The sequence below is a fragment of the Pteropus medius genome, unplaced genomic scaffold, assembly GCF_902729225.1.
Source record: "Pteropus medius unplaced genomic scaffold, Ma_sr-lr_union100, whole genome shotgun sequence".
In the NCBI taxonomy this organism is placed as follows: domain Eukaryota; kingdom Metazoa; phylum Chordata; class Mammalia; order Chiroptera; family Pteropodidae; genus Pteropus; species Pteropus medius.
The window spans coordinates 1,864-22,997 of NW_024345992.1; the positions used below are offsets into that span (position 1 = coordinate 1,864).

The following is a 21,134-nucleotide window of genomic DNA, read 5'->3' on the forward strand; positions in this document are numbered from 1 at the left end:
CAGATATTTCAAATGTTCTATTAGTTCCTCTAAGCAATGTATTTTAAAATTTTCACATAAAGTCTAACATAATTCTCTTATGATATAATAAGCAGTAACAAAAAGATCCTTTGTTTTTAAAACCTATTTTAATTTTGGCAATGTGCCATTCATACTAACTAATGTACCCTAGTAAAGGACTTTGGAAGTTGTATGTTATTTGTTCTTACATACTGCAAAAATCATGTTAGGGGAAACAGTAAATTCAAATGAGTACAAGTCAGCAGAAAGCAGAATTAGTAATTTAAAAGGTAACAAATTTCACTTTTAAGATATTAGTAACAAGTTAATAAATTTTACAGATGATAAATGATGAGAGATCATCATGGGGCCTGGTATTCAGGAAAGATTGAATAATGAAGGCTGCTAGAGAACCACGGGTGACTGAAATAATGTCATTGAAAAGGAAAACTTAAGCATGAGTCTTTAAACAACTTAATAAGTATAAAATAATACAATTTGGGGTTATAATGATGTCATCAGAATGGAAAAAATATTTTCAGTAACTAATCTGAGAAGAATCAAAGAGACAACCAGGAGTCAAGGATTTAGAAGAGTACACATTTCCTAGTTCCAACAACTGAAAAAGCTCAGAAGCACAGAACCAAAGAGTATGTTCATCAATATCTTGGTTTCCAAACATGGAAAAATAAATGGCTTAGGGAAGGTCCAGTATAAGATAAGCCCAGACACTATGTACCAGAAAGTATATAATGCTCAAAAACAGATGGAATCATTTTAAAAGAATGCAGAAATAAGCTGGAAGATAATCGTATTGGCCAATATGGATTACGTGCATCAAAAAAAAAAACAAATAGGAAGGAATCATAATCTACTGAGTGAACACCTTTGAATATGTACTTATTAAGAAATAAGTATATAAATAAGAAAGAGGTAAAGTCAAATTACAAATGTAAGCAAGTGACAGAAAGAAATACTACTTTGCTATCCCTAGTCAAGAATAATCAAATGTAAAAGAGAAGGGCAATTTGATGAGGAACATGTTATTTGCAGAGTCTCAAAAATTCTCTGTATAAAATGCTTTTTTGTTGGAAGTGTAAAAAGAAACTTTAGAACACGGACATCAGACAGCTTGACTGAGTGAACAAAATTAGCCTCACCCAGCATTATATGCCAGTGAATGTGATTTCTGATAACACACCACCATCTACCTAAATAGCATTCTAGACTAGAATGCATAACCTCAATTTAATTAGAGAAAATATCACACAAACTCAAATTGAGTTCCATTCCACAAATAAACTGGCTTGTATTGTTAAATGTCAATTCAGATTAAGACCAAAAAAAGAATAAAGAAGTTCCATATTAAAAGAGATCACAAAAACATAAAAAGGAAATAAAATGGGTGATCCAGGTTTGAGTAAGGAACACATAATAAAGAACAATCTGAGATGAAGCAACACAACTGGAATAGAGTGCCGGTTTTACGAACTTGTCAATGTTAAAATTCCTAAACTAGCTGTGTCAGAGAATATCCTTATTCTTAGGAAATAAACACTGAATATTTATAGAGATCCAATTTGTGCAACCTACTCAGTGGTTTAAAAAACCACTTAATTATGTTTACAAATGTGCATATGTATGAATATCACTACTGGACACATTTAAGAGAGAAACAGGAAAGAGGGAAAACTAAATGGTAAGTGTAGAGAAGACACAGAGTTAGAAAGAAGAAATAATATTTGCTATCCTTAAAATCAAGATCAACTCAAGCAAAAATATTCAAGGTGATTTCCTATCAAAGACAACTAAAACTTCATATTTATTATGAGTTAATATTTTTATAGACTATTTTGGAGATTAAAGAAAAGCCAGCTTCAGTACCTGGAGTAAAAAAGTGAACTGTAGCTTAATCAAGGTTGAAAATACAGGTTTCAGTTGTCCAAATATACAGCTGAAAGTTACAGCCATAAAAACTAGTAAATTCCAGGAAAAAATTGTATTTGTGTGTTTGTCCATGTACATCAACACCATTAAGAATTAATATACTACTAGAATATACCCTGTTTTTCTTCATTAGATAGTAACAAAACTGACAAACTTACCGCCAGTGTTTCTCAACTCTTCGGCTAAGGGCAATTTTTTCTCCTATTTCCGTGCACACAGGATTAGTGAGAACTATTTTGCCCAAATCGGCCTTGACTGCACTAACTCTACCTCCTGTCGACAGGGATCCTATGTTCACCATAAGCACTTCGTTCTTAGATAGCTTTTGCACCTAGGAAAATAAATTAAGAAAAAACAAACCCCCAAACTGACAACATGCTTTCCAAAACAAAATGAGAGAAACATAAAATGAGAATTTAACAAATATTGCCAGAAATAAGGACACTAAGAGAGACAAAATAAATTCTGCACAAATTACGTTATAATGGCATTTGAATTACATATATACTGGTGTCAAAAGAAAAGGTTTATTTAGCACTCAATAAGGTTGCACTTTAAATTAAATACAGCATAAATCAGTCAAATTCTTAAAATTCTGAAGAGGCTTATGCTAGGAAAACTACAAAATTTCTTGAATAAATACAGCCAGACACAAAAAATACAATAGTTAAGTGGATTCTATTCATATAACAGAAACTAAATAAAACTTTCTGATCTCTATAAAACTGGGTAACACTTTCTACAAACTAATTATTAGATGCCATACTGCTTATTGCTGTTGCTTACACTAACAGCCTAACACTCAAGTGCAAATCAATATTTTTAAGGGCTTTACGTTCCACTAAAAGTCGAAATAAAAAAATATAAATCTTTCGTAAAGGAGTTCCCCAAAAAATAACAAATACAAGGTTTATAAGCACATATCTCATATTCAAAACAATTTCTTTCTATTGCTTTTTCATGACTATAATTTTTTCTTAATAAGAAAAGGACTTTGTGACCTTGTACTTACAAAATTTAGATATTATAATAGGGAGGATAGTAATCTAAGGTTGAATACACAAAAATAAACTCTTTAATATCACCTCAATCATTAGTAAAACCTAAATAAAAACTGGAGAATAGAATTTCATGGTGGTAGAAGGTAAAGAGATTTTTTGTAACTATAAAAGGCTCAGTTTTAAAAAGTTAATATAGGATTCTACAATGCTTTTTGCCACTTATTTCTCTCCAGAACCTATCTATAACTTCAGATCTTTTAATTCAAAATTTATTCTGTATTTAATTCTTTTTTAAATGGCATATTTTTAACAGCTATTGAAGTGAAATGCTGGGATAGAGTTTATACATTTAAAATTTTGGTTAACTAACACCAAACTAATATATAAAAATGTTATAAATTTATACTTTCTCAAAATTATGAGTGCTGTTCCCTGAATCTCTGTCAATCAAATCTTAAGTCTCCTTTTAAAGTTACTTGTATACTAGAAATAGTAAGTCTGTACAATAGATGACGTAAACTTTTAAAAAAAAATTTCACAGAAATAGAGAAATCTTCAAATTTGTATAGAACCACAAAAGACCTCAAATAGCCAAAGCAACCCTAAGAAAACAGAATAAAGCTGCAGGTATCAAACTGCCTGACTTCAAATTGTACTACAAAGCAACATTAATCCAAACAGCATGGTGTTGGCAGAAAATCAGATATATAGGCCAGTGGATCAAAACTGAGAGCACAGAAATAAATCCCCGTATATACAGGCAAATAAACATACAATGGAAAAAGAATACCTCTTTAATAAATGATGCAAAGAAATTTGGAAAGCAACATACAAAAGAATGAAACTAGACTGCTATCTATCACCATACACCAAATTAACTCAAAATGGATAAAAGACTTGAAACAATAAATTGTACAGAAATAACTCAAGGTACTAAACTCAAAGACCTTGTTTTTAGAGAGGACTTTATGAATTTGACTTCAAAGGCATTGAAAGTAAAAGGAAAAATAACTAAATAGAACTAACTCAAAGTAAAAAGCTTCTGCATAGCAAAAGAAACCATCAACAAAACAAAGCAGCGACCAACTGAATAAAAGATAGTTGCAAATGATGTCTCTGATTAAGGGCTAATAACCAAAATATACAAAGAAATCATACAATTCAACAACAAAAAACAAACAATCCAACAAAAAAGAATGGGCAGAGGACCTGAACAGAACAGACACCTTTCCACATTCCAATCAATGGCCAATGGACATATAAAAAAATGCTCTCCTTCACTAAGCTATTAGGGAAATGCAAATCAAAACCAAAATGAGATACCATCTCACACCTTTTAGAATATCTGCCATCAACAGGACAAGTAACAAAAAGTGGGGAAAAAGGAACCCTCATATACTGCTAATGGGAAATTGGTACAACCACTGTGGAAAACAACATGGAGGCTCAAAATGTTAAGGCTAGCATTACCGTATGACCTAGCAATTCCTCTTCTGGGTATCTACTCAAAAAACTTGAAAATATTTAATCACAAAGATATATGCGCCTTGATGTTCACAGCAGCATTATTCATGGTGGCCTAGACATAGAAACATCCCAAGTGCTCTTCCCATAAATAGATGATTAGATAAAGAAAATATCTAAATATTACTAAGACGTAAAAAAGACAGAATATTGATATTTGTGAAAAGGTAAATGGATCTTCAGAGTTTCATGCCAAGTAAAGTAAGTCAGACGGAAAAAAATATGATTTTTCTCACATGCAGGATATTAAAGAAAGGGCAACAAATGAACAAAGAAAAACTCATAGACACAAACAACAGAATAGTGGTTATCAGGCAACTGCAATACAAGGGATGACGAAGCAGGCAAAGGGGATCAGATAAACAGTGGTGGAAGGAGATTAGGCTTTGGGTTAACACATAATACAGATATTGTATAATAAAAGTGTACACCTGAAGTTTATGTAATGTTATTACCCAAAGTCATACCAATTTTTAAATTTTATGTAATGTTATTACCCAAAGTCATACCAATTTTTAAATTTAATTTAAAAAATTCTGACTTTGTTTATGGCTGGTTGCCATATAGAAAATTTCAAATTATTAATTTTTTTTTGTAATTCCTTTTTAATTTTAAAAGAATGAAACCGTTTAAAACATCAAACTTTATCTGTATTTTCTAATCATAAAAAGCATTTACCTTTGCTGCTTTTTTGTCTCCTTCCATGCGTACACCAAGAAGACGTCTAAGTAGGAAATAGGAGATTTCCAACTCTGTGAAGATTTCTGGTAATGCTCCAACTGCCCCAAGCACCTGTCCCACCATTCTGTCAGCTCGGCACAAAGTAGGGTCAATTTTTGTTCCAACTCCTGATATAAAATAAAAAATTTATTCTAACTACTTACTGAAATTTTGCAAAGGTAAAGTCAGTCAAACCAGTACAACATGTAGCTATAGATTTTAATCCAGTTGTATTATGATTATACCCTATTAACAGCTACATAATAAAAACTGCATAAGATATCCATACAAAATCCTGCTTTTAAAAAATGAGAACACTGGAAACAAGTTTAAATTTTAAAACTAAAAAGATATTCTTGAATAGAATGTAAAAGCAAATAAGATGGAGTATCTTATATGATTTTCATTATGAACTTTGTGACTTTCTATCTTTATTAAGATGGAGTATCTTATATGATTTTCATATAAGATACTCCATCTTAATAAAGATAGAAAGTCACAAAGTTCATAATAATTAATTTGCAGAAATAAAACTGGCAATTGTTAATGCTCATGGCAGGAATACATAGCTGTTATTACATTGTTCTACTTACATATTTGTGCACTGGTCCAATAAAGTTATATGAAAATATTCCCTGAATTTAGCTGTTCATTAAAATAAAAATATCCACAATCATACACTGGTAACTTTAATAATAAAGACAGACTGGAGAAAATAAATACATAGCAAAAAGATGTCAGTGAAATCGTGGAGTAAAAGCTTCCCCAAACTGTTCTCCATAAAAAAAAGGACACAAAAAATTTCAGAAAAACTTTCAAACCTCTGAAATTTACCCAAAAGTTTGCCGCAATCTGTGGAGCATTTATTAATAAAATAAACAAACAAAAAAACTGTCTGGCCTTCTGGAGGAGTAGGTAAGCTCTGTGATCGCCTTCTCCCCTGACGTCAAAATTACAATTAAATTATAGGACAACCATTACTGAGAACCAGCTGAAGTCTAGCTAAGCAGAAGTCCTATGACCAAGGATACACAGAAGCCAAAGTGAGACTGGTAGGAGTAGAGATGCAAGATGGGCTGGTCTCACACCCACGTGTGGTAGTTGAGAATCTGGAGAGATGTCTTGGCTGCAGACGTTTCTCAAAAGGGGTCCCAGCTCCCCATCAGGCTCCCCATCCCAGGGTTCCAGTGCCCAGAAGAGATGTCCCCACAATTTCCGACACAGGTATTCTTCACATTGTGCACTGGAGTCTAACCCAAGAACCAACAAAGCTGGTGATCGGCTTCAGACCACAACGAAAGCTCCCAATTAGCTCCATAAACAGTACACCCAAAGGGTTGTTTTGGCAAGCAACAAATTCCACTGGGGCAAATACAGCTTTACAGGGTCAGCCCACACTGTGGTTGTGGACAGCGATCAGGTTGAGGGTCAACCTCACCCACTATTAAGCCAACAGCAATTAAAGCTCAACTCACAAGAGACACACAATCCATACAGGGACACCTCTGGAGCACCCCACTCATGAGACAAGGGAGAGTGTGCCACTGAGCCCTATGAGACACCTACCAAATAAGGCCACTCTACCAGACCATAAGATAGAACAGCCCTACCTAACACATAGAAAGAAACAAGGATGGCAGCCAATGTGGGGAGGCAAAGACACTTGTCCCAAATGAAGGAACAGACCAAAACTCAAAGAAAAAAAAATTAAAAAGAACTAAATGAAATGGAGGCAAGCATACAGAATTCAAAATACGGTTGTAAGGACTCAGAGAACTTAGAGGAAGAAAAGACGAACTAAGTTAAAACTTTAACAGAGAGATAGTAAGCACAAAAAGATACACAGAAACCATAATAAGGACCAGTCAGACATGAAGAATACAATAACTGAAAGAAGAATACACTAGAAGCAATCAACAGTAGATTAGATAAAGCAGATCAAGCTAACAATTTGGAAGATAAGGCAACAGAAAATCATCAGAACAGCAAAAGGAAAAAAGACTTTTTTAATGAAGATAGTCTAAGGAAATTCTGAAACCACATTATGCATAACAACATTCTCATCATAGGGGTACCAGAGAAGAGAGAAAGCAATAAATTTAAAATTTACTTGAAGAAATAATTACTGAAAATTTTCTTAACCTGAGAAAGAAATAGACATAGAAGTCCAGAAAGTGCTGAGCAGGAAATAGACATAGAAGTCCAGAAAGTGCAGAGAGGATGAACCGAAGAGGCTCACACCAAGACACATCATAATTACAATGCCAAAAGCTGAAAACAAATAAAAAAATCTTAAAAGCAGAAAGAGAAAGTCAGTTACCTACACGGGATCTCCCATAAGATTGTCAACTGATTTCTCAATAGAAACTGCAGGCCAAAAGAAATTGGCAGGACATATACAAAGTGATAATAAGCAAAGATCTACAACTAAGATTACTCGACTCCAACTAAGATTACCCAACTCAACAAAGTTATCATTTAGAATCAAAGAAGAGATAAAGAGCTTCCTTGACAAGAAAAAGCTAAAGGAGTTCATAGTCTACAGCCATACTACCCTGAATGTGCCCGATCTCTAAAGAGTTCATCACCACCAAGCAAGTAAATAAATGTTAGAGAAACTTCTCTAAGAAGGAAAAAAGTACATAAATATGAGCAAAATGTCCATATGTGTATCTGATGACTTCAAGAAAAGAAAGGTACCAAGAGACGATGACAGGTACTCATAATGATAAAGGACATTGATACATCAAGAAGACATAACACTTACCAATATATATGCTCCTAACCAGGGAACACCAACATATATTAAGCAAATACTAACAGAACTAAAGGAATAAAATGACACAAACAATTACAGTAGGGACCTAATTACACCACTGTCAGCTATAAATAGATAATCCAAATAGAAAAGCAATAAGGAAATATCAACCTTAAATTACATATTAGACTAATTAAACATAATGAACATTTGCAGAGCTTTCAATCCCAATATACAAATTCTTTTCTAATGCTCATGGAACAGAAGGTAATAATAAAAATTAGAGAATAAATGAAAGTGAGAATAGACAAAATTAATGCAACAGAGAGCTGGTTAATGAAAAGATTTATAAAACTGACAACCCCTGGCTATATTCACTAAGGGAAAAAAAGACACATACAAAATCAGAAATGAAAGAGAAGTTGCAACAGATACCACCAAAATACAAAGGATCATACAAGAATACTGCAAAAGATTATATGACACCAAATTCGATAACCTAGAAGAAATGGACAAGTTCTTAGAAGTGTACAACCTTTGTAAATTAAATCACCATGGAAATCTAGAAAATCTAAATAGACCTATCAACAGTAAGGAAATTGAAACAATCATCAAAAACTTCCCTAAAAGTAGAAGGCCATCACCAGATGGCTTCACCAGTGAATTCTAACAAACATTCAAAGATTGTTTGTTAGAATTCTAACAAACATTCAAATACCTGTTCTTCTCAAACTCTTGCAAAAAAATTGCAGAGGCAATACTTCCTAACTCATTTTATGAGGCCAACATCACCATAATACCAAAATCTGGTAAAGATAACACACAAAAAAAGAAAATATAAACCAATATCTCTGTTGAATATAGATGCAGATAATCTAAACAAAATAGCAAATTAAATGATACATTAAAAAGATTATATATCACAATCAAGTGGCTTCATCCCAGGGTCACAAACACAATTCAACTAATGTGATACACTATACAAATAAAAGATAAACAATCATATGATCACGAGATACAGAAAATGCATTTAACAAGATGGAGCCTCCACTTTATAAAATAAAGTGGGTAAAGAAGGGAAGTCCCTGAACGTAACAAAGACTATATATGACAAACGCTCACAGTAACATCATACTTAATGGTGAAAAAGTAAAACCTTCCCTCTAAGATCAGAAATAAGATAAGGATCCCAGGAACCTATTAGTTGACACAATAATAAATACACATTTGGGCACAAATTAACTAATAGATGATGTTCAGTCTGTATTAAAGTTTACGAGAGTCAAATATATGATGACAAAGCGAGATCTGACTTTGGGTCGTGAAGACACAATGTAATATACATATGATGTAAAATATATTTTTAAACTTGAAACCAATTTAATTTTTTTTAACTAATGTCACCCCAATAAATTTATTAAAAAATAAAAATAAAAACCCTAATTCTGATTTTTAAAAAGCAACCAAAAACAGTATGAGTATAGCAATATACAATAAATGCTAAATCACAAAATTATTGTTAAACTTAATTCTATAAATGAAACCTAAATATACTATCTACAAAACTATTTTTTAAAAAGACACATGAAGCCATCTTGTAAAGCCAACAACTTAACCATATAGACTTGCCCATCATACTCCTACATCTAGAGACATGCACTTTGAGATAATTAATTTCACACAAAAAGATTCTTTCTTACCAATGAGACCCCCTGGAGCAGCGTACTGAAGATCATTGTGTTCTGCAAATAGTGACACAATTTTGGAAAATATTGGTTTACACATAAGTTTTCCCTCACTATCTTTGGAAACAATACCAGGTCTGACTTCTATCTCCTGGCCCACCTGAAACATAAGTGAATAATTAAAATGTGTGGGACAACACAATTACCATTAACATGGGAAAAATCCTAAATGGTAGACCGCTAAACTGAGAAGATACTCCTATTGGAATAGTAATTCTAAGCATAACTTTAAAAAGAATAAAAATTTTAAAATGTACAAGAGTAACTAACAATTATTAAGCAATCACTTATTAAGAAACCTACAATTTAGACAAGACATATTTAAAATACAAAATAGTAAAGAAAGTATAAATATTTAAAATTTTATTTTTAATTTTATGTTACTGGATAAGAAGAGTTTAAAATTCACTTTACCTTTAATACTCCTTTTAAAATACTACCACCAGCAACACCACCTTTAAGGTCATCAACTTCACAGCCAGGTTTGTTGACATCAAAAGACCTAATGACTGAAAAGGGGATAGGGAAGAAAGGAAAGAAACCTGTTATTTAGAAGAAATATTTATTTATGAGAATATTTACAAAAAGAAATATTTTTTAGATTTTCTACAGTGTAGCCACTTGAAATCTAGAACAAAGCTGACTCTGGAAAAATGAAAATAAAGACAGTTACGTGATATGTTTATGCTTTATCTATGATATATAGTACAATGTACTACAAAAGAACACACACTACATATACATACACTCATATAAATATGTACATATACGTATACACAAACATACATATGTAAAAAGTTCTATAAAGGAATGACAGTTCTGGGCCGTAATATCCCTCCCACACCCCCATTCATGCTGAAGTCCTAACACCTAACTCAGATATGACTATTTGAAAATAGGCCTTTAACAGGTAAACAAAACAAAATAATGACACTGAGTTCTAATCCAATATAACCAGTTCCTTTAAGAGGAAATGTGGACACACCCAGTATATACCAGGGATGCACAAACATAAGAAAGACCACATAAGAGCAAAGCATCACGTGGCCATCTGGAAGCCAATGAAAGACCTCAAGAGAAACCAAATCTGCCAACCTATTGATCTCAGACTTCTTCTTCCATAATTGTAAGGAAATAAATTTCTGCTGTTCAAACCACCCATTATGTAGTATTTTTGTTATAGCAAACTAAAACAATGACCTTTACATTTTATTAAGAAAAAGAAGTAGCTACAAAATTATTCTCCAGAGTATAACCTCTCTCATTTAAAAAAACTATATACATACATAAATGTTTAATAAGAGAGAGCTATGGAAATATAAATGCTTGCATCAGTGTTGCAGTACAGAATTTTTCTTTATATACCTATACATTAGGTGACTTCTACAACAAAAATTCAGTTGTAAAAACACAAAGTAATTCTTAGATTACATAACCTTGAGAATAGTGATACCTAACTAAGGATGTATCTCACATTCACACAACAAAACATTTTCCATTAAAAAATCAGGAGCCTGGACAAAGCCTGAAATGTGTATTTTGGAAAGGCTCCTATAAACTTGTGTGCAAGAACCAAAAATTTAATCAAATTAAATCAATAATGGTACCATAAAAAATTAAGGTAAAAGATGAAAATCTTCATTAATGAATGCTAAAATCATTTGTACAAAAGTTCTAATATCCTGTTTCTGAAACTCTCTCTTCCTAAAGAACATACTATTACTCCAATCTTGATCACATAATATACCATATACATAGCAAAAAAAAGTTAATGTTCCTGTTTTATTCAGGATTATGTCCTCATCTAAATTAGCACTGCCAATACAACCTGAGACAAAATATTTTAACGTATTCACTTTCATTTCACTTTGAATTCAAGATGATATGTTGCCTTTGGTTTTCATAAACTCATTCCTATTTTAATTAAAAAAGCATATGAATATTGTAACATATTAACACCTCTGAACAAAGAGTAAATAATGATAGACATCCTTAAAAACAAAATCGACAATGCCAAAAGTGGTCAACAATTAAAGGTTAACAGATTAAGACCTTACCAATAAGACGGGGTTCTGAAGCAAAGTCTCTTAGAGGTACGGGAATTTTCTTAACAATATACTCACAGACAACTTCAATATTATATTTCAGCTGAGCAGAAATTGGAATAATAGGAGCTCCTTCTGCGACTGTACCTATATGACAAAATTCAGAAAGATCAAAATTCCACAAACCGTTGTATACATGTTACATAAAACTTAAAATTACTAAAGTAGCTATCTTAATATCCCCACACAGTGTCAGCAATATATAAAAAGTTGATCGATCATTCTGTTTAGAAAGATCACAATATTTTGTTTTTCCTTCTAATAATGAACACTATTCTTGTTAAGGGAAAAATTATGAAGTTAGATTAGTATCTATAATAGAGAATAAAAGTGTTTCAAGAAATAAATACTAGCACTACTGGGAAAGAAACTTTGATAACTGAAAAAATTTCCAGAAACATGTAATTTAATCTCCAGTTAAGTATCCACAGAAAATTACAGACCCCTTACTTATCCAAGATTGCTGGCACACACAAAATTGATCTTTATCAATTAAATGTCAAACAAGCTGTGAATGGAATGAACCAAAGCGAGTAAGATTTTATAGGCTACTTTTTCCTTTCAATACATTATAGGGCCAACAGAGCCAAACTTTCTAACAAGTAAAAATGAAATCAAATGTCAAAAATAAAATCCACAATGTTTTATCCCAAATTAAAACAGAACATTTTAGATAAAGAAATCATTGTCAGTCTCAGTTCTGGAAATAGATACTCATTGAAAAGAAAATATCAGAATAATTAGAAAACCAACCAACAAATAAAGATGCTTCTTTCATTTCATCATCACAGCGAAAGTTTTAAAAACATCTAATTGGTGCTTGCTTTGGCAGCACATATATTAAAATTAAAGAATAAAAGATTAACATGCCCCTATGCAAGGATGATATACAAATTTTTGAAGTTTTCTGTATATTTTTATTGTTATGAAAGCTGTTAAACTTTTTTAAAAAAAAAATGTTTTCATTTATGGGGGGGACAGAGGGGATCCCAATTGGTAACATTTATAGAAACAACTTTTCTAGCAAACATGTACTTTCACAGTGAGTAGTCATGTAGCCAAAACCTGTCACCAGGGAAGCAATCCTGAGCCATACTTTCCCACCAATGAAAAAAAAATTGGTTGGAACAGTAACTGCAACAGCGATGTCACTGGATTTAGGAAAAGTCCCCCAAACCATGCATGCTCACCAGTTAGACCTGGCCTCATTACCATACTAAATGACACAGCTACCAGCACCATGAGAGAGCTGGTGCAGCTCTTACTATAAACAAAAAGAGGTTGGCAACCCAATTCTCGAAAATCCTCTCCCCATTCCAGGAAAACTTATAATTAATGGTACCCAAGCCTAATTCCAAGGGCCCATAAAACACGGTGCCTAAAATCCTTGAGGAGTCACGCTCCTCTGGAGTGTGCTCCCTTAGTACATCAAGTTTCACTTTAATAATGTTTCTGTCTGTAAAATTCTTCACCCACTCAATTTCTATTCTGAGAGGGGCAAGGACCCCTGAGTTGCTAACACTTTCAGCACATCAAATTGAGAGATTTCACTGCTTCTCTATCAGATAGATAAAAGCAACAAACATGTTGAAAATAGAGAAATAGGGTTACACCCCATAAATTCACCATGCTGATATCTGGACTACAAGCCTCTCAAAGTGATTCACATGTTTATTAACTACTACAGGTGTTTACCTTGTACAAATGCAAGAATCTGTTCATACTGCTCTTTGGCCTGATTCTCTTTTACCAAATCAATTTTATTTTGTAGAATCAAAATATGTTTCAGCTTCATAATTTCTATGGCAGCCAGGTGTTCAGAAGTCTGAGGTTGAGGACAAGATTCATTACCAGCTAAATTGATGATGAAAAATTAAAAAAGACAAATCAAACAAAATGATTAGTAACATTTGCTGGTCTCTAAGAGACTTTTAAATGTTCTACTCAAAGCAAATTCCTGGACACCACTGTCAAATGTCTTTGTATGTCCCTGTTTCAAATCCAAAACTGATTTCTCTGCATTCTCCAAGGTCTTTTAACTCCTATTCCTAACTCTAAGCACAATGCCTGCAATCAAGAAATTTGGCTTCTTTCAGAGGCTACTGATAGCTTTTACTCAGGCATAACACATATCCTCCTGTTTCTATGCAGTCTTTGGGATAGTCTGGCCCAGTCTAGCTACAGTATAGTTCAGGGGGAAGTTGTTTAATGAAGTCTATCCAATGACCCAAGCCTAAGATAACCACAAGGATGGCCCCCAGTAATCCCTATCTTCTGGTATTCATATCCTTGTAAAATCCTTCCTTTTAAGTATGGAATGAATCTACAAACTTAGTTCTAAAGAAGAGAATATTACAAAAGCAGTAACATTTCTTAAGTTAGGTTACAGACACTATGGCTTCCAACTTGGAAGCTCACTGTCTGTCAAAACTTTTTTATAAAAGTGTTGATGTCATGTCAACAAGACAGTTGGGCAACACATGAACTTAAAATCAGTCTCTTTGACCCTAGACAAATCTTGAGCACTAGCCCCTGATGTCAGATTACTGTGAATTCATGACCCCTAGAAACTGATTTAATGTCATTCCATCATGTTACCCTAACAAACATTTAGGTTACCAGGTTCTGAGGTATTCTGTTACAGAGCAACACAGAGTAAATACAGCTATTTATTAACAAAAGGAAAAAACACTATCTGAAAGAACCACCAGCAATGTACTATCAAGATGTATGTGTTTAGCACCCCAACGATTATCTTCCCCAATTTGTGATGTTCAGTAGTCTTGTACCTGACCATGTGACAGGATAGCCTTGTGTAGTAAATTATGTGGCCTTGCCTTGGGCTTCTAAAAGATAAGCCATATAATCCCTGATAAATCCTTATTCAGAGCAGGGGCTGACTGTTCCAACCAGAAAGACTAATTTGATCCATTTAATTCTCAAATGATTTAGGATAGGGGTTTGGGAACTAAGGCCTGTTTTCTAGGCTAAAATGAACCATTTGGGCAATTGGTCACTTATTCCTACATGAACCTCAATAAAACCTGTGAACACTGAAACTCAGGTGAGATTCCTTAGCTGGCAGTATTTTATGTACAATGTTACACATTAAAACCAGAAGAGTAATTTCTTGGTCCACAGAAAGAGGGCAATAAAAGCTACATGTTTAGAACTCTCCTGGACTCTGTCCTATGCATCTCTCCTTCATTTAGAGACCTTAATCTGCATCTTTTTTCTACAATAAACAATTGTGAATGTACAGCTTTCAGTGAGCTCTGTGAGTTTAACAACTTACAGACCTGAGACAATGGACTGATACTGTGGCCTATTAAGGAACCAGGCCACACAGCAGGAGGTAAGCAATGGGTGAGCCCGTGAACAGGTCCCTGGTGCCAAAAATGTTGAGGATCTCTGGTTAAGAGAACTCACTGAACTTGCAGTTGGTGTCAGAAGTAAAGGTGGTAAACACAATTTTTTGTGTAGATGTACAAATATAGTGCCCCCCAATTTTACATTTGGCACAAACTCCATGTAGCTTCCAACAAAATCTCCTGACAGAGGATAAAGGAAAGAAAACACAACACTAGCTTTGAAGACCTCCATGCAAGCTTTCACTTTAGCATTTCATAGGAATGGGATTTCTGCCTAAAAAAACTATTGTATTGATATTACAGTGGGCAGCCTAGAGACACTGAAAAATAACTACCCCGCTACACTTTTATAAAAAAGTTAAATAAAAATACTAACAAAAATGCGCTGTTGACTTAAAAATAGTTCTTTTGAGTGTACCACTATAAGAAATCTCACAAGCCCCAGGTTCACCCTGCTCAGTATTTTATGACAGTTGGTAAGCATGGATGTTAATCTGGATGATCTGTTAGTTCCCGTTTATGGCCACGAAAAGCTCTAGTTCCCCTTTAAATACTCTATCTTAAGTTAGCTCTGCACTGATTTGTCAAACCAATTCCCATATTTACCTATCAACAGAAGAGCTGCATCCATCACAGCTGCACCATTCAGCATAGTAGCCATCAAAATATCATGGCCGGGACAGTCAACAAAGGAAACATGTCTAACAATCAAAATATAACAACCAGATTTAAGATCAATTAACACTTAAACACACAAATCATAAATTCTTAGTCAAATCACTTCAAAAATAATAAATCTTGCTGTAAAGTGGCTACAAAGCTTAATGTTTCTAGAATTTTGAACGAGATGTTCATGTCCTCATGATCTAACTTTCCTTCATTAACCCTAAAACCCACATACATTACCTGGATGAATCAAAGACATGCAATGACATTACAAAATTAGATGGAGATAAGCCAAAGTGCTAAAAATAATTTAAAAATTTCTTTGCTCTTCTCTTACATAAAAAACAGAAACACTACTGCAGACAAAAGAGGTCCGGATAACGAAACCACCAGATATAATTTCATTCTACTTACATGTTAATTCTTCAAAGAACTCACATGTCTGTATTTTAACTTAGATTTACATAATTGGTCTTTCAATTTATCCTTAACTATAACATCCATTCTTGAAAGTTAGTAAGCAACTTTGTAAACTGTAAATCTCTTGCAAGAAAACATTCTTCAAGGTTGCTTACCCACATTTTGCCAAAAATGCATCTGTATCAAGTTTAGATTTAACATCTACACTAAACAGTTTTACGAGCACAAAACAAAAAAGTATGTTTAGCACAAAAGTAATTACCTAACTAATTTGAAGTTCCCTTTGGTCCCTGGAATGTCTGCAGGAAACTCATCAGGTGTACTACTTCCACAGGATCTATAGCATTCAGGCCGAGGACAACTTGTATCATCAAGTTTATATATCTAAAAGTTTCAGAGAAAAGACTGAATTTGTTATCTACATAACTGACAAAGAAAAATGGTTTCTACTTCCATCATATATTATGTACCTTGGCATTAGCGTAGCCAAGTTTGATTGTAATGTTTCTCTCCAATTCATTTTTAAACCTGACAGTGTGAACTCCAGAAATAGCCTTTACAACTGTAGATTTTCCATGAGCAACATGACCAATTGTACCTACAAAAAACAAAAACATTAATATATGTACCTAATTACACCAAATATTTCAGTATATTTAGAAAAACTGAAACCGTTAATTCACAGCAAATGTTGCAATGTATAACTGATTTCATGTTTTTCCTTCAACATATCATTTTCTACACAAAATTTTGTCTGAAACATTACTGAAAACAATTTTCCATGCACCTGACCAGTTTGTTTAAAAACCACATTTAAATAAGTTATTCAACTTATTAATCTCAAAAAAAGATTACCTTCAATTTTAATAACTAGAAAAAACACAGAATTTTGTACACCAAAAAACTTTCCAGTAGTCTGAGTGAGGTACGTATGAAAATCTGATACAGAAAAAGGAATTCATGAAATCCACCTCAGTTTAATTACAGTAATTAAATATACTTTGAGTGGTGTTATGTTTTATAACTTTTTCATAACTGAGTTGTACGTTCTACTCTTTGCAGACCCTAAAATATGCAAAGTTTACACTCAATCAAGTAAGTTCTAAATTATAAGGTGTCAAAAAAGAAAAATACTTAATAAAAGCTTACGTTCAGAAATTCTATTCTCGCAGGTGCTTATTGGGGCTCAACTCTATTCCTTATATATTGGAATCCTCCTATAATTAGATTTCTTGCACAAGAGATTAAAATTTATTGCTGGAGAGCAGCCAAGTCAGGCTTCCAGAACTGTAGAACGCCATGCAATCATTTAGTCTTACCTATGTTAATTGTGGCTTGTCTGCTGATAACTTCGTGTGAGAGTGGAGTCAATTTGGTAACATCCTGAAATAAAATATTTTATTTTAAACTATCGCAGGTAAAGAAAGGACTTTGATTTCAATTTTAGTATCTACAGCTCGCCAGCCTCCATTCAACTTCTTGCTGATTACAAGCAAGTAACAAGCAACCTTTTCAGAGGCAGAATTTTACCATCAAGAAGTCCTAAAGGCCTTATACTTGAAAGAGACGACTACTTCCTCTATTCTCTAGGAGAAATGGCAGTTCCAGGCCCCAAATTTTAAAACTGGCGCGGAGCAGAGTGCAAACAGACTCGTCCCAGTCTTTTAAAGGCGCAAACTGTAATGCGTTTTAACAGCTGCTCCTCTCAGACCTCCAGAGGTAAAGACCTTAATGACATTTAACGACAAGTGTTTCAGCCAAATACTCTGAGAGGTCCGGGTCCCAAGATTTCACAGTACCACCCCAAACTCGCAGACTTGGCGAGGTGCAAGTGGCAGTGTGTGCACCGCTGAGGGCGTCCTGCTCCCGGGCCAACTCAAGCTCCGGACAGCCCGGTCTTCTCTCTTTTCATCCTCCCGGAAGGCCCTATCACTCCTACTCTCCAACTCACTCTGCTTCCTCCCTGAGCAAAACCTTACCAAAGTAGCGAGATCCTGGTGGGAGAGATGCGGCTGCCCCACAATGACACCAGCCTCGCTCCCCGCCATCTTGCCGGTAGAGGAAGAAAGTCGCCCCGGCTGTTGCCTGACAGTACGCAGGCCCCCTGGGGGAGGCGTAGAGGAGGCGTGAGGGAGGAGGGGGAAGGGCAAGGTGCGGACGACGGAGGCAGCGTGGCCAAAATAGGGTGACTCATACGGGAGTCCTCCTTCTTGAACTTCTGTTCACTGAAAAATAAGTAAATAAATAAAATTTGATAATATATAAATTACAGCCCTGTTCTGTATTTGTGTAGGCAACGCTGAGGGCAGCCCTACAAAAGGCGGGGCTGTTGGACCGCAGGAAGCCGCGCGATGAACTGGTGGTCTCACCAACCATCTCGCGTGTGCCCTGGAGGCTGGCAAGTAGGGCGCATTCTCGCGGGGTTCCAGCGGTGGCGTGGGGATGGCAAGTCAAGGTCCAGCGATTGTTTTTAGAGTTTTAGGACGATGGAAGTCTTCGCGAAGACTGTCCACTGGACTCAGAGTGAATTTAACGTCGTTGTCGTGAGAGCACGCATGAGAGATTTTTAAAAACCAGATCCAAGAAAGTACATTTTTTTAGTGAACATTATTAAGAAGTCTAGTTAATTTTTTTTTAATTTAGCCTTATTTCTCCATCATGTATTTAGAAGTAGAGATTGAACACTTCAAAAATACTTATCTCTGGATGGCGAGGTTATGATTTGTCTCCCAGCATTTTTGCACTGTAAACAATAAAAAATAAAGAGGCTAGAACTGATTTAATTCAGTAGATATCTCAGACTTGGCATAGCCCAACTGAAAGCCTGATTTCCTCTCAATTATGTTTCTCTTCCATGTCGATGTCATTTCTGGAAATGACAACTCCTGTCTTTCCAGTTGCTCAGGAAGAAAGCGTACTGTTATTCTTGAATATTCTCAAAAGAATGATATATTATCAGTTTGCACCTTGTACTGGGCTTGCAGGTGCCTGCGGAGGCTAAGCTGGGCACCCAGGTCAGCTGCTGCCAGTGCCTGGGTTCAGTCTACTCAGCAAAATGTGTGGGGCACACTAATATCATATATTGCTTGTTTGGGATTTGTGAACCTTTGAAAGATTATAGGAAAAGTTTGCAGCATGAGCCAAGACAGTCTAGTTGTATGGGAAACCTTGGTTGGGCCCACAGTTGAGTGGGCTGTGGGGAGTGAGGGAACGGGGTGTTCTCAGGAAGCCCGCTGTTAGCCAGGTTGCTGGCGAACTCATGGTCGCACCCTGCATCTACAGATGGGAAACGGAAGGCACTACAAAGAAACAACGGTCTCCACCAACACTTTTGTGTTGGAGAAAGCTACTCCTCCCTCACGCTAAAGCCAGCAGTTCAACCGTGAGTGTGCATGCAGGCCTCTTATGAGGAATGCATAAGACTGTAATGGCCCTACATCTTATTCAGCCATGTTTTTGGCTAATTTTCACTGTGGTAAGTTGTGGGGATTTCTTTTACTGGCACTAGAACTCTGGGCTGGGGAGCCTTGTGTGGGTCTGGGTCCTCAAACTTCTTAGGGGCAACCTCCACAGCCAGTTCTCAAACCTCACATGAATGTGAAACAAGCCCTTTTTGTGTCTCTGCCCCTCTACTAGTCTTGAGGTGGCTTCTGTATGTCCTTAGTTGTAGGACTTCTGTTCAGCTATATTTCAAGCAATTGTCAATGATGGTTATTCTATAGTTTTATTTGTAATTTTGATGTGAGAGGAGGTGAACATAACATTTCCCTACACCATCATCTTGACTGAAAATTCATTTAATATCCTTAAAACTCTTAAAGAATACATTATCCCAAATGCATTATCGCATTCATTATCACAATACTTTATCAAAAAACACCTGTGTCATCTGAGTCATTGGCATTAAGTATAACCCAAGCATACATTTTTATTCTAACACCTAGAACCTTGTAGGGCTCTTGGACGTAAAACTCATGAGAGTGTGATCTTTTGTTGAAAACTGAACTATTCAAAAAGTAGTCACCTCTTACAGACTGCCCCTGAACAGAGGAAAATCTTCAATATTCAGCCCGGTACAAAGACGTAAGGTCCATTTGGCCTTTCTAGGTGTGGGTCCCAGATCTGGCTGTGATCCAGACTTGCAGCTAGGGATAGGACTCTGGATTTAGAATGTTACATTAGTGTAGTAGGGTACCTGTCTAAAATATGTAAATATGATTCAGCTTTTTGTATCACGCATGTGTGGCAGATTGCCACTATTGTCCTCTATGTTTAAAGTCCATACGGTCTCCTAGCATGAGAGAGAAGAGAGCTCCCCGTAATAAAGTTGGTACCTGCTGTTTCATTCTCATATCAGCTCTTCAAGAATTCTTTCATCTGGGCATCTCACCACCGAAACCTTCCCTTATTGATCAACTCGGCACTGATATGTGTAGCTAGCAGGATGAAGTGGGTACAGCCTCTTGGGCTCTGGACGGTCCTCGGGTGGAGGATACCCAGGTGGAGGACATGTGGCCCCCCAGCCTCCAAGTTGTGTCCTGTGGCTGTGTATCTGGCTACATGGATGCCCGGATAATTGGGATGGAGTGAAGCTGTTTATATTAACGGCTTGGATGGCCTGGATGTTCCTTGTGAAGCTGCAGCAGGCCAGCCTGAAGGTTCAGGACCAGGCCCACTGGGGCAGCAATTGCAACATCAAGAAGAAGCACTGGAAAGGTGGCTGGCCGCAACGGAACACATGCTGTTCCGTTGCGGCCAGCCATCAAGGGACCTTGATGGTTTGCTGCCATTGTCCCAGTCTGGAAGCCCACCAGGCACATTGCAGCAGGTGTGGCACATGGTACGGCACCAGGTTGAGGTGGAAGAGCCTTTGGCCC

At 35.5% G+C, this 21,134-nt stretch overlaps 1 protein-coding gene and 1 pseudogene across 1 annotated transcript; one reads left to right on the forward strand and one right to left on the reverse strand.

The window, feature by feature from the left end:
- Window positions 1-1,984: 1,984 nt before the first annotated feature.
- LOC120612429 (eukaryotic translation initiation factor 2 subunit 3, Y-linked-like) lies at window positions 1,985-18,390 on the reverse strand. Its single transcript, XM_039874858.1, has 11 exons — window positions 18,237-18,390; window positions 17,577-17,640; window positions 16,728-16,855; window positions 16,520-16,641; window positions 15,778-15,872; window positions 13,496-13,654; window positions 11,753-11,887; window positions 10,110-10,204; window positions 9,651-9,795; window positions 5,151-5,320; window positions 1,985-2,278 (listed from the first exon to the last, which is right to left on the reverse strand). Exons 1-11 carry the CDS (start codon window positions 18,303-18,305, stop codon window positions 2,102-2,104), a joined length of 1,359 nt encoding a protein of 452 aa, XP_039730792.1. The 5' UTR covers window positions 18,306-18,390; the 3' UTR covers window positions 1,985-2,101.
- LOC120612430 (uncharacterized) lies at window positions 12,617-12,717 on the forward strand (annotated as a pseudogene).
- Window positions 18,391-21,134: the final 2,744 nt, after the last annotated feature.

Excerpts from the sequence above, each read along its gene's own strand:
- LOC120612429 (XM_039874858.1), bottom strand. The coding sequence starts at position 18,305 with ATGGCGGGGAGCGAGGCTGGTGTCATTGTGGGGCAGCCGCATCTCTCC. Across the intron at positions 17,641-18,236 it reads ACCAGGATCTCGCTACTTTG|GATGTTACCAAATTGACTCC; the intron begins GTAAGGTTTTGC and ends ATTTTATTTCAG. Across the intron at positions 5,321-9,650 it reads TGCTCCAGGGGGTCTCATTG|GAGTTGGAACAAAAATTGAC; the intron begins GTAAGAAAGAAT and ends ATTTTATATCAG.